Source organism: Cyprinodon tularosa, unplaced genomic scaffold, assembly GCF_016077235.1.
Source record: "Cyprinodon tularosa strain WSP-4 unplaced genomic scaffold, ASM1607723v1 ctg614, whole genome shotgun sequence".
Classification (NCBI taxonomy): domain Eukaryota; kingdom Metazoa; phylum Chordata; class Actinopteri; order Cyprinodontiformes; family Cyprinodontidae; genus Cyprinodon; species Cyprinodon tularosa.
Window position 1 is genome coordinate 346987 of NW_024039357.1, and position 13195 is coordinate 360181.

Here is a 13195-nt window from a genome sequence, read left to right on the forward strand (position 1 = left end):
CGGCTAGTTGAAGGTCATTGTTAAGATCTGGATATTTCTTGAGTTCAGAGATTATTGTATCGGCTGCAGATATCCGTTCACGGGGTGGAGTAATGGTGGGAAGATCTTCAATGGATTGTTTGAAAAATCGGAGAACTCGACTGAAGGAGTCTGAGGGTGCTTCCACGGGGCTAGTTTGTTGGCCAGAGTGTTCTGTCATGATGGGTAAAGGTTTCTAGCCCATATGCAGAACACACTCTGAGACTTGGAAAAAGTTCAAAGGTTTATTTATTATTTAGAACAGAGCAGGCCAGGATGTCATCAGGTCCAGGGCTGGTCACGGCTGGATTGCTGACCTGGAGCTGAGCAGAGCAGCAGAGGGGAATAATCCAAGGAGGGTTCAGAGGCTGGCGGCAGACTGAGGGCTTGGAGGAGGCTTGGCTTGGCTGAGGCTTGTAGATCTCCAGGTTTGGGTTCAGAGGCAGACGGCAGGCTGAGGGCTGAGGTTTGAGCTGAGCAGGCCGAATGAGGGAACCAGGAGGGTTCAGAGCCAGACGGCAGGCTGAGGGCTGAGGCTTGGTTCTCCTGGGTTCTGCTGAGATCAGGCAGACCAATCTTCGGCAGAGAAAACTCTTCCGGGGGTTTTGGTTGCAGGCAGGTTCAACCTGAGAAGCAGAGAAGACAAAGGATCAGGTTCAGGCTCAGATCTCGTAGTCAGGAGACAGGACTGACTGGTTGGCTCAGGGTTTGATGTACCATGATTGACTAACACTCTGGCACCGGAGTGTGGTCCTCAGCCTAGTTAAGTACTGGTCTCCTGATGAGCAGATGAAGAACAGCTGGTGAAGTCAGCTCCAGCCTCAGGAGATCCAGTACGCCCTCTGGTGGAGAAAGGTAGACAGAAAACCCCAGATCCCAACAGTAACAGAAAAAATCCCCAGGAAGGGATCCTCGGCGCCCTCTAGTGGGCAAGCCTCAGGATCCCAACAGAGCCCCCCCCCCCCCTCAAGGGCGGCTTCCTGACGCCCCAGAAAAGTCCAAAACAAAAGAAAAAAAAAACACAAAACAACGCACCCAGGGTGGGTGGAGGGGGAAACAGGCAAGGAGGGCAAGAAAAAAAAAACTGAGTACATAACAAAAAAACAACCCACCCAGGGTGGGCGGAGGGGGAAACAGGCAAGGAGGGCAAAAAACTGAGTCCAGAACAAAAAACGATCCACTTAAGGTGGACGAAAGCAACGAAAGTCTCAGAAGATTTACAAGGCAGAGTCTCAGGTGGCCGGCCGTGGGACCGGCAGCGAGGCAGAGTTTCCGGTGGCCGGAGGTGAGGCGTGGCAGAAGTTCTGGAGGCCGGCCGTTGGGCCGGAGGCAAAACAGAGTCTTAGGGGTCCGGGCGCTGGGCCGGAGGCATGGCAGACGTTCTGGAGGCAAGCCGTGGGTCAGGTGATGAAGGGGGGCCACTGGAGGACGACGTCTCCGTTGCTTCAGGAACCTCGGAGGAGGACGACGTCTCCGTTGCTGCAGGAACTTTGGAGGAGGACGACGTCTCCGTCTCTGCAGGAACCTCAGATGAGGACGCCGCCTCTGTTTCAGCAGTTCAGCAACGGTCTCAGAGGGGGCCGCGGACTGCGGCTCTGGAAAGAAGGTCCGAGGAGCCCGCCGACTGCGGCTCCTGGACAGGAACAGAGGAGCCTGCCGGCTGCGGCTCCTGGACAGGAACAGAGGAGCCCGCCGATTGCGGCTCCGAATCAGGAACAGAGGAGCCCGCCGATTGCGGCTCCGGATCAGGGACAGAGGAGCCCGCCGATTGCGGCTCCGGGTCAGGAACAGAGGAGCCCGCCGATTGCGGCTCCGGGTCAGGAACAGAGGAGCCCGCCGATTGCGGCTCCGGGTCAGGAACAGAGGAGCCCACAGACTGCGGCTCCAGATCAGGAACAGAGGAGACCACCGACTGTGGCCACGAATCAGGAACGGAGGAGACCACCGACTGTGGCTCCAAATCTAGCATGGAGGAAACCGCCCACGGCGGCACAGGTTCAGTCTCTGAGGTGGCTTGAAGTGCCCGCAGAGGGCTCTTGGAAGTTAGGAGCGCCTGCAGAGAGGCCCTAGGAGGCGTAATACCACATACCCCGAATTCTGACACCTCTTTAAAAATCTGATGCGAATACTGAAACTGGAGAAACTGGGTGACTGACGGATTCGAAAACTAAAGTAAACGGTTTGCTAACTGGTTCTGAGGCTAATGAAACCGGATCACTTCCGGGTCCTTAAGCTAGGGAAACTGGATGGCTAACGAGTGCTGGAGCTGGGGAAAACGGAATGCTGGCTGACTCAGAGGCTAGAAAAACAGGTTTGCTAACAGGTTCTGAACCGGGAACTGACTGGCGGGGAGCTTTGACTGTTTGGTGTTCTATTAGTGGACCTAATTTGAGTTTTCTAACTGAGGATGCTAACTGTTTATCAGAAAGGTGACTGCTGAGACGGACGGAACTGACCTATCGAGGATGTGGACTGCTTACTGCTGCTGGATGACTACAGGGAGGATGGAGGTGTCAGGCTGAGCCGCCGGAGAGCAGGTGGCCCTCTTCCCCCGGCTGCGATTTCTACGCCCGGAGGAGGCAGAAGGCAGGGACGGAACAGCAGCTGCAGGAGGTTTGGATTCTGAGGTAGGGTGAGACTGTTTAAATGATAGTTTTAAAAAAGCGTCCTGAATATACCAATTGATGAGATCTAGGTATCCGGCTAGTTGAAGGTCATTGTTAAGATCTGGATATTTCTTGAGTTCAGATATTATTGTATCGGCTGCAGATATCCGTTCACGGGGTGGAGTAATGGTGGGAAGATCTTCAATGGATTGTTTGAAAAATCGGAGAACTCGACTGAAGGAGTCTGAGGGTGCTTCCGCGGGGCTAGTTTGTTGGCCAGAGTGTTCTGTCATGATGGGTAAAGGTTTCTAGCCCATATGCAGAACACACTCTGAGACTTGGAAAAAGTTCAAAGGTTTATTTATTATTTAGAACAGAGCAGGCCAGGATGTCATCAGGTCCAGGGCTGGTCACGGCTGGGTTGCTGACCTGGAGCTGAGCAGAGCAGCAGAGGGGAATAATCCAAGGAGGGTTCAGAGGCTGGCGGCAGACTGAGGGCTTGGAGGAGGCTTGGCTTGGCTGAGGCTTGTAGATCTCCAGGTTTGGGTTCAGAGGCAGACGGCAGGCTGAGGGCTGAGGTTTGAGCTGAGCAGGCAGAAGGAGGGAACCAGAAGGGTTCAAAGGCAGACGGCAGGCTGAGGGCTGAGGTTTGAGCTGAGCAGGCCGAAGGAGGGAACCAGGAGGGTTCAGAGGCAGACGGCAGGCTGAGGGCTGAGGCTTGGTTCTCCTGGGTTCTGCTGTGATCAGGCAGACCAATTTTCGGCAGAGAAAACTCTTCCGGGGGTTTTGGTTGCAGGCAGGTTCAACCTGAGAAGCAGAGAAGACAAAGGATCAGGTTCAGGCTCAGATCTCGCAGACAGGAGACAGGACTTACTGGTTGGCTCAGGGTTTGATGTACCATGATTGACTAACACTCTGGCACCGGAGTGTGGTCCTCAGCCTACTTAAGTACTGGTCTCCTGATGAGCAGATGAAGAACAGCTGGTGAAGTCAGCTCTAGCCTCAGGAGATCCAGTACGCCCTCTGGTGGAGAAAGGTAGACAGGAAACCCCAGATCCCAACAGTAACAGAAAAAATCCCCAGGAAGGGATCCTCGGCGCCCTCTAGTGGGCAAGCCTCAGGATCCCAACATTTTTAGTGGCAGTAGAAACAGCAGACTGACCCATGTTGACCCAGGTTAAATGACTCTGTGAGCGAATCAGGTTAAAATCCCTTTCAAACGGCTCAACTCCAATCAGCATATAGTGGGAACAACAGACCTGTGTGAACATGCTATTTCACATGTAGCCCTGGATTGCGTATGTAAATCACAACATCGGACCAGCTGAGTCTGATTTAGGAAAGCCAAAACAAATCTGCTTGCATTGGATAAACATGCTGCAGCACTGGAAAGAGAGATTGGACGGACAAAAAAGCAAAACAATAAAGCACACTGACTACGCACCGGCTACCTCTCCATTGTTTTCTTTTCTGATTTCTGTTCATCTGATGACATCATCAACGTTAACCCAGAGTGATGTCATTACAGACACACAGCAGTGGGGGACCGAGATGACACAGCTTGCCAGCTGGGGGTTAGAACCGGCTTTTTTGCCATATGTCAATTGTTAGTGGGTCGACTTCAGGTTTGAAAAACCCACGTTAACGTGCTAATTTCAGACGGAAAGAAGCTATAGAGTTTACAGATGTTATGGGCTCAACAAAAACAGAAAATATTTGGCCTATTTGGGGCTGCTTCTTCAAAAATTATTGCTGCCTTTAGGCAAATTTCAAAAATATTAAAAAGCAGATTTGTGTGCATTTGAGGTGAAAACATTAAACTCTGTTGATTTTGGGATGGGTTGCGGGGCAGCGCTGACACCTAGACTTCCCTCTTCCAAGAAAAATCTTCTCATTCCACATTATAAAAGAGACCTAAACAAGTAAGATTACAAAAAACCTATCATACTCTGTAAGATTTCTGATTTTTTTATGCTAAAATAAAAAAGCATGTGCGTCAATACCTGTGTCACACGTAGTTAAACTTCCCTAATCTGATTGTTTCTCGAATTTATTTATTTTATTTTTTTTTACATTTTACAGTATTCAGCATTCAATCCTACCCTGGAGAAAATAGAAATCTCGATAAGTAATTTTTTTCTTAGAATAAGTGCATTTGTTCTTGGATTGAAAAGAGACATTTTGTCAATGGAACAAGACAATAAAAAAAAAACACTTTTCTAAGGCTCAGACCCACATGCAGTGAAGCCAAACAGAGAGACACAGAGTAACAGTTCAACGGGTTTTATTGAAGAGTATTTTGAGTTTGTTGCAGAGTTCCTCCGAACTCTGCTCGGCCGGGAACTGGAAGACGAGGGGAAGACAGACTGTTAGATTCAGGCTCAGTGGGAAATTGGAGTTATTAATCTTGAAGGAGGGGATTTGTTGCCACTCACGTTTCCAGAGAAGAAGAGACATGTAGACTTCAGTCTGTGTGTTGGTCTTCCAGAGTTTGTTTGATTTGGTGGAGGGCGGAACAGGGTTTACCCAGAACTCGGACGGAGTGGAAAGATGCAGCCGCTGGTTGCAACTCAGTTTTCCTGTGGTACTTGAATGGGTCGTGGTGAAGATGATTTCCTTACTCGGAGAGAGATCTCAGTGTGTTCAAAGATGGCTGGATCCAAACCTCCTGTTTGGAATCCGTCGCTCAGTGTAAGACTCAGTTGATCCCACTTGGGAGAAAGCGGTCCGAAAAGGTCCAGTTTGCAGGAAAGCTTCCAGCCGAAATGCAAAGAACAAACAAAGTTTAGTCTCAGAGAAAAACGAGCGCTCAGTAAAACTCAATGTGATCTCAGCTTGTCTAGAGAACGAAAGCTCAGGATACAAAAACTCAAATTAGACTTAGAATAACAAAGTTGGCTAGAGTACCCCAAACTGGCAAAAGCGTCAAAGTAGAGGCAACCAGCAGCTTAAAGCTACAGCGTGTAATTTTCAGCGACATCTAGCGTTCAGACTGCAGACCGCAGCAACATGAACATCTCCCCCCCACCGCTTCTCCCCCCCAACAGTACGGCGAGCGTGACGGGACAAAATGTCTTCCACGACGTCCGCATCACCTACCTTCTCAAGTGATGAGGTTTGTTTACATAGATAATTTTACAGATATTATTTCTTTAGTCTGTGTGTTCAGTACCGTCTCAGTTCATCTCTCTCAACTTGCCGTAGTTACTTTCGAGCGTAATGGGCGATCTCGCAATCGCTAGTTTGTTGGCTCTGCGCTGCCGTAGCGCAAACATGTCTGCCTCCATGGCTGCGAGACCCGCTCCTATGTAATTATAAATAACCAATTCTAAGGCAACGCAAATATTGAGGTTAAGAGGCTGAGCTCGTAGATGATGATAAATAACATAGTTATGTATAATATATTACATTTCTGACTGTATATCCCTGTAATTATTACACACTGTAGCTTTAAGAGTAGTCTGGTGATGAGGTAACCGTTTGCAGGTGTTTGAGGAGGCGAGCCAGAGCCAGGCGCCTCCTGGTGGTGGAAGGGAGAACACAAAAGACAAGACAAACAGACGAACACAAAACTGGGATCCTGAAAATTTCAAGTGATTTTTTTTTTTATCTTAATATCTTATTTTAAGAGTAAAAATACTAATTCCATTGGCAAACTATCCCATTTACCTACTCAAATTAAGGGAAATACACTTAATTTAAGACATGTTTACTTACTTCTAGATCGTTTTTCCAGTGTATGTACACATACTACTCTTGGGTGTTTATAAATTAAAGTGGTTTAAAGATGCTTATATGATCAAGATACCATGTGGAACAGTTTTGGTGGTTCTGTTTTTGTTGTAACAGTAGCCATATGCAAACTGAAAAATAAAAGAAAAAAACGCTGTTACTTTCTAGATTACGAAACTCCGACTTCCCATTTCTAAGTGTTAGTTAGATGTAACACAGCTAGATGTTTGCATAAGGGCAGAGAAGCAGTCCTTTGACAATTGTGCCAGCATGGGGGAGAAGGACAGAGCTCAAGACAAATAAAAGCAGCAGAATAACCGGAATTAAAGCTCACTTCAGATGAACTCACAGGGTCATCCTCTCAGTGTCCTGAAATGTCTTCTTGATTTCTCTGAATAAGATATTTGAGTGTGGTGAGTGGTGTCTGTTTCTTATTTAGCTGAATAATGTTTTGCTTTGTGTTTTTATTATATTTACCACAACCTATGATGAGAATGTCTGACAGTTTCTCCTGAACCCTGTGTGACATTTTCTTTTCAGACAAACAAAAGCAGATGATGGTGAACTCAACACTGGCTCCATATTTGATTCTGGGGGCTTACCTTGACATCAAGCAGTTCAAGTATTTACTGTTCCTGATTATCCTTTGTTTGTATATGTTCATAGTTGCCTCTAATGTTCTGCTCAGTGTGGTTATTGCTGTTAACAGGAGCTTACATGAACCTATGTACATCCTCCTCTTCGTCATGTTTGTTAATCAGCTCTTTGGCAGTACAAGCTTGTTTCCATTCCTATTGGTTCAGATCCTGTCTGATGTTCACACTATTTCTGTGCCACTCTGTTTCCTGCAGGTTTACTGTCTTCACATTTATGGAAGCGTAGAGTACTTTACTCTCACTATCATGTCCTATGACAGATATCTGGCCATCTGTTATCCTCTGCAGTACCACTCCCGGATGACAAATAGGAAAGTTGCAGCTTTAATTGTTTTAGAATGGGTATCCTCCTGTGTCATAGTCAGTATTTACACGTCCATGAGCTACTCTCTAGACCACTGTAAAAATGTCCTTAATAGAGTCTACTGTAACAACTACTCCCTTGTTCAGCTGACTTGTTCAGACACGACGATCAATAACATTTATGGACTGATCAGCACTGTTTTTTCAGTGTGTCTTCCAGTTATTTTAATTATCTACACCTACATGAGGATCCTTAAGGTGTGTTACAGTGGATCCAAAGCGACCCGACAGAAGGCAGTCAGTACCTGCACTCCTCACCTGGCCTCTCTGCTCAACTTCACACTTGGAGTTTGGCTAGAAATTTTGCAGAGCAGGTTACAATGGAGCCATGCTCCAAAGATTTTAGAAATATTTTTATCTATTTATTTTCTAATATGTCAGCCACTGTTTAACCCTCTGGTGTATGGACTAAAGCTGTCAAAAATACGCAACTTGTGGAAACAATTGCTTTCTTTTAAATGAACATCAGGTGATCATTTTCATTGTTTGGAGTCTGATACTTTAGGTGAATTAAAAATTAAAATATGGACATTTTGTTTCAGAAAGTGAGCTTATACTAGTTTGAGTTGAGAACAAATATCCAAAGTAAACCTATCTGGTTCTGTTATACAGGGCCAGCCCAAACCTCCACAGGGCCCTGAGCAAATTTTTATTTTGGGGTCCTCTGTTTCTGCAAATAGTATTATGGTTTCAATCAACAGTCGGATGATCAAATCATTCATACACCTACAATAAACTTTTTGTATCTCTGGAAAAAATGTTTACTATCTCCTATTTGTATGCATCATCTAGTGTTACCAAACGTAATAATATAAACTAGTCAGCAGTTTATTTACAGTTAAAGTGTAACGTGAATTTTATGCTTTTTGCTTCCAACTGCAAAAGCAATGTGAAAAATAACCAACACTGCAAGAAAAATAAAACATTTAAATGGCTTTGGTGAATATAATTAAGAAATTGTTCGGTTTTTCTGCATTTGGGTCTGAACTTTGTAACAACATGACAATTACTCTGTAAAAAAACATGAACAAAACTATAGAAATTCAAGAATCTTCCTAAATAAAGGAAATAAAGGAAAAAGTTACCTGAAACCAGGTAGCACAATAAATAGTTCTTAAAATTCTGTAAATGTATGTAACTATATGCAAAACCATAACTTTACCTAGATATAACCAGTGGCGGATCTAGGGGGTGGCTACTTGGGCTACAGCCCCGGATGTTTAAAAGAGCCCCAGATCTTGCTTCTGAGCTTATCTGAGTAAAATGTGCAGTACTGGAATACACTAGATAGTAGCAGCAAGCGAAGGAAAACAGCCTGTAGCATTCCCGTGCAGAAGAAGTTGTCACCACTAGTTGTTGCTACAGTAACAGACTGATATCCTAGGGATGTGAAGCTCCGACTTCAAGACGTTCTTTGTGCCGGTGTTATATGAAATTCTGTTCCCCTTGTGTCGGGAGCGGGCTTTGAAGCCAGAGGGGCGGACATGGCGGATGGGACAATTTTCACTGCGCTTCTGATCGATTTCTCGATAAAAACAGCTCATATTATCATGTCAAGATTGTAACATCCAGTTTCATCAGCAGCTGCTATTTACTAAATTTTAAAATAAATAAAAAATAAATAGACAAGGTCCTTTTTATGCTTTTCTGTGTTGTTCTTTTTTAAATTCCAAGAGAATCTGTCTTTTTCCAACCTTTGTCTCTGAAGCCTGACAGAAATAAAGGTCAGTCACCAAACACAGTTTTCCAACATGTAGTGAGTATTTATAAGTTTTCATCGGTGATATAAGAGGATGGACACTGGCTGATAGCAGGGCACAAAAATGAAGAATTCCTGAAAATATGAGAGTGTAGACTTTCTGGTAAATCCTGTTTTAATGTAAAATATGAGAGATTACTGGATTAATGAAACTACCTGCCATCACACATAACAATTTTTGAGAATGTGGAAACAGTTGCTCTTTATTTCCCAAAGATATGGGAGGAGGAGAGGAGAGAATTGATATTTCAGCTAAAATAATCCATTACCCCTCCATAACATGGGAATAAATTAATTCACCTGCAAGTCTTAACTGTGTTAAATCAACAACAAACCCTGTGGATATGGTGACATTTGATCATTATTTGCCAGAGGTTTTAGAGGAAAATCATATATTTTAGCCACCTGATATTATCCATTCCACTTTGATGATCTATATTAAATGCATTTTCTGTTTAAATGTTTATCTAACAATTTACAAACATTCGGGGAAAAAAGTTCAAACCAAAACCACTGGTCTTTGTTTTCCAAGTTTGAAGATGTTTCTCTTTCCACCCAGAAAGATTTCACAATTCAAAATGTCTGGAGCAATGCTACTCCAGACATTTTGAATTGAGAATTGTTAACACATTTCATGAAGATCAACAAACCAATAGTCGTATAAGCTTTTGGATTTCAAAATATAAAATAATAAATGTCTCAAACATAATACAGATAAATGATAACAGTTTCAAAATTCACACGATTATATCAGGTGGCTAAAATATTGTATTTCCCCCTCATAACTGTGGAAAATCAAATGTCCCCAAATCCACAGTTTGTCTTTGATAAGGAGGAATAAACACAGTTAAAAACTTGCAGATACCTTTATTTAATACCATGTTATGGAGGGGGAACTGATTATTTCAGTCAGCTAAAATATATGGTTCCCGCTCATAACTCTGGAAAATAAGGAACAAAAATATTGTCCTAGAATCCTAGATCCTGCCCTGCATATAACCTTTATATGTTACACTGTTTTCCTCAATGGTCCATTCACTGATCAAACCCGTGGTTCCAGCTTCTCTGTTTGCAAAGTCACTGAGGTAATCACTGTTAAAGATCTGAAAAAGAACTTTGTTGTGCTGTCTGCCTTGTCTAAATGACAGTGGGTTTGTTGAACCACTCCACAACAATAAGTAATCTGCAGTGGGTCCTGAAAGCTGCATGTTTGCTGAGGAAGACCTTCATAACGTGGGATGTCAATTCAACAGGTCTATAGTCACTGAGGAGTTTTGTCCGAGTCTTCCATTTCACTGGAACTGTCTCCTGGGTCAGACTAAGATTCAAGAGGAGCTGTAAAAAAGCCACAGAGCTGCTCTGCACAACTAGTCCTGTAGAACCAAGCTTCTCACCTTATCTCTAAGGGAATGCCCAGCCACCTGGTGGAGAAAGCTCATTTCAGACACTTGTATCTGCAATATAGTTTTTTTTGGTCATGATCTAGATTTTTGGATCACAGGTAAGGGTAGGAACGTGGATTGACCAGTAAATCGAGAGCTTTGCCTTTTCATTCTCATTCTTCACCACAAAATCTTGTGCAGCTTCTGCATTATAGCCACACTGAATGTCTATCACTCAGGCTCCACTCTCACCTCTCTTGCAAACAGAACCACAAAATACTTGAACGATGATCCTCTCTGCAGTTCTCACTACCCTTCTCACCTTCTTCCAGTCTGAGGCGCTGCAGCCTCCATACCACCAAATGAGACTCGTCAGAATGCTCTATATGACACTTCTATAAAAGGTTTTGGGAATGGGTAGGGGCAGGTGGGCTCTCCTCATCCTCCTCAGGAAGTACAAGTGCCTTTGTGCCCTTTTGATAATATATCAATACAAAAAAAGACCTGACTAAAAACTGAACCATTTTTGACTGACTCATTTTTTTAAACTGGCTTTTAATACTTGGGACACATTGTTTTATCTTTATGATTTTATGTATTTATTTTATTTATTTTTTATTTTTTGCAATGTTTTTATCTTTTTGTGAAGCACTTTGGTCTTCCTGGTGTTGTAAAGTGCTATATAAATAAACTTTGATTTGATTTAATATGTCAGAGGTATCTTGGTCCCAATGAAAACAGCAGCAAAATAAGTGCCATATCTTTTTTATAATGTCAAATAAACAAATAAATGCTTTCTAAACATGAGCAAACTGTGGCAGCAAGTCATCAGTTATAAATTCAACTAGTCTTAGCCCACCACAGCAATATGCACTTAGGTCTCTTAATCTGACACAATATACAGCTGCAACTTCTCTTGGAAAGCTTTTCATGAGATTTTGTTTGTTTATGGGAATTTTTGACCATTATTCAAGAAGTGCATTACTGAGGTTACACACTGATGTTGGACAAGTTGCCCTGGGTCTCAGTCTCTGGGGACATTAAACCCAAAGGTATTCTATCAGGTTGAGGACAGGACATTTTTACTTGTACTTTATTATCTGAAATCAGTGTAATCCCGTCCAGATGAAGTGACTGACGAATCCCCTTTTTTCCAAGCAGCTCTGGTCCAAAGACTATAACTTCTGTTTTGTCTGCATTCAGAAGGAGAAAGTTAAGAGTCATCCAGGTTTTTATGTCCTCGAGACATGCCTGTAATCTATGTAATGGGTTAGCTTCATCTGGATTTATAGACAGATATAGCTAATTTATCATCAGTGTAACAGAGTCCGACATTGTTTTGGTAACTTTACACACCGAAGCAACACTAATTTTAGTGACCTCCAAACAGCATAAACAGGTGTCATTAGCGCCAGCGTGAATAACAATCTTACTGTATTTAACCTTATCCTTAACCAGCAGTTTCAGGTAGGATATGATGTCGCCCGTTCTTGCCCCTGGCAAACAATTAACTATGGTCCCTGGTGAGAGCAGGAGAGAGGAGAGGAAGAAGGAAGAGTTGGGAAAGAGTCAAGGGAGGGAGGGAGAGAGAAGTCATATCAATGCTAAGATAGCGCTAGCCTAGGCTACCTACTCCTTACTACCAGAAATAAAACCGTGTGAAACTGACACAAGTGCTCATTTGAAAAGTGCAGCAGAAGGCGCTATGGTTTAAAGGGGTTCGGGTAAGTTAGAGTTACTTAGATACAGAGATATCGCAGAAAAGAAAAAACAAAACAAAACTTAATTCAGGCGGAGATAGTCTGGACAACAACATCCTCCTTCAATTCAAACAGGAAATGAATGCAATACATCTCACGAACAGCAGCAGTCTCTCACAAACAGCAGCAGATTTCTTATCTTGGTTTTAAATACAGTATATATCTAAATAACTACAATAATGACTTCCTGTGACAGTTACACTCTATGGCAGTTTATTCATATAGGGCCAATTCACAACACATGTCATCTCAAGGCACTTTACAGTTCACCAGATCATACAGTCAAATTGATTCAAAGTTTTCTATCTAAGGAAAACCAGTTGGTTCCATTGCCTCATTGACTCTATCAGGTTGAGGACAGGACTCTGTGTAGGCAGCACACCATCTATGCAATCTGCCATCCATGTCTTTTTGGACCTTGCTTTGGTCTCTTTTTCTTGTTGGAAAAAGATGGGGCGAGCTCTAAACTGTTTCCACACAGCAAGGAGTCTGGTCTTGTCTTGTCTGTCTTGGTGTGCTCAAGCATTCAGAGCTCCTTTCACTGGAACTAAGAGGCCAAGCCCACCTATTGAAAAATTACCCCACACCACAATACCTCTTCTACCGAACTTTAGACTTAGAACAATGCAGTCAAAGTACTGTTTTCTTGGCAACGTCCAAACCTAGACTAATTCATCATACTTTCAGCTGGAGAAGCATGATTTGTCACTCCAGTTTTGGATTGGTTTACTTCCTACTTAGCTGGTAGGAGCTTCAGTGTGGCAGTCAATGACATGATGTCTGAGCGGGGAGATCTCCAGTATGGTGTTCCACAGGGCTCAGTCCTGGGACCACTTCTCTTCTTACTTTATCTCCTCCCTCTTGGCCAGATTATCCAGCAGCACAGTGATGTGGCATATTATCTTTTTGCTGACGACAT

General features: G+C 43.7%; 1 protein-coding gene across 2 annotated transcripts; it reads left to right on the forward strand.

Annotated features, from left to right (window-relative positions):
• Positions 1-6694: 6694 nt before the first annotated feature.
• or128-10 (odorant receptor, family E, subfamily 128, member 10) lies at positions 6695-9003 on the forward strand. 2 transcript variants are annotated; one of them, XM_038307586.1, is made up of 3 exons: positions 6728-6769; positions 6897-6978; positions 7208-9003. In XM_038307586.1, exon 3 carries the CDS (start codon positions 7259-7261, stop codon positions 7835-7837), a length of 579 nt encoding a protein of 192 aa, XP_038163514.1. In that variant the 5' UTR covers positions 6728-6769; positions 6897-6978; positions 7208-7258; the 3' UTR covers positions 7838-9003. The 2 variants fall into 2 exon arrangements, with proteins under 2 accessions (XP_038163513.1, XP_038163514.1); XM_038307585.1 differs by having other exon boundaries at positions 6695-6769; positions 6897-9003.
• The last annotated feature ends 4192 nt before the right edge of the window (positions 9004-13195 follow it).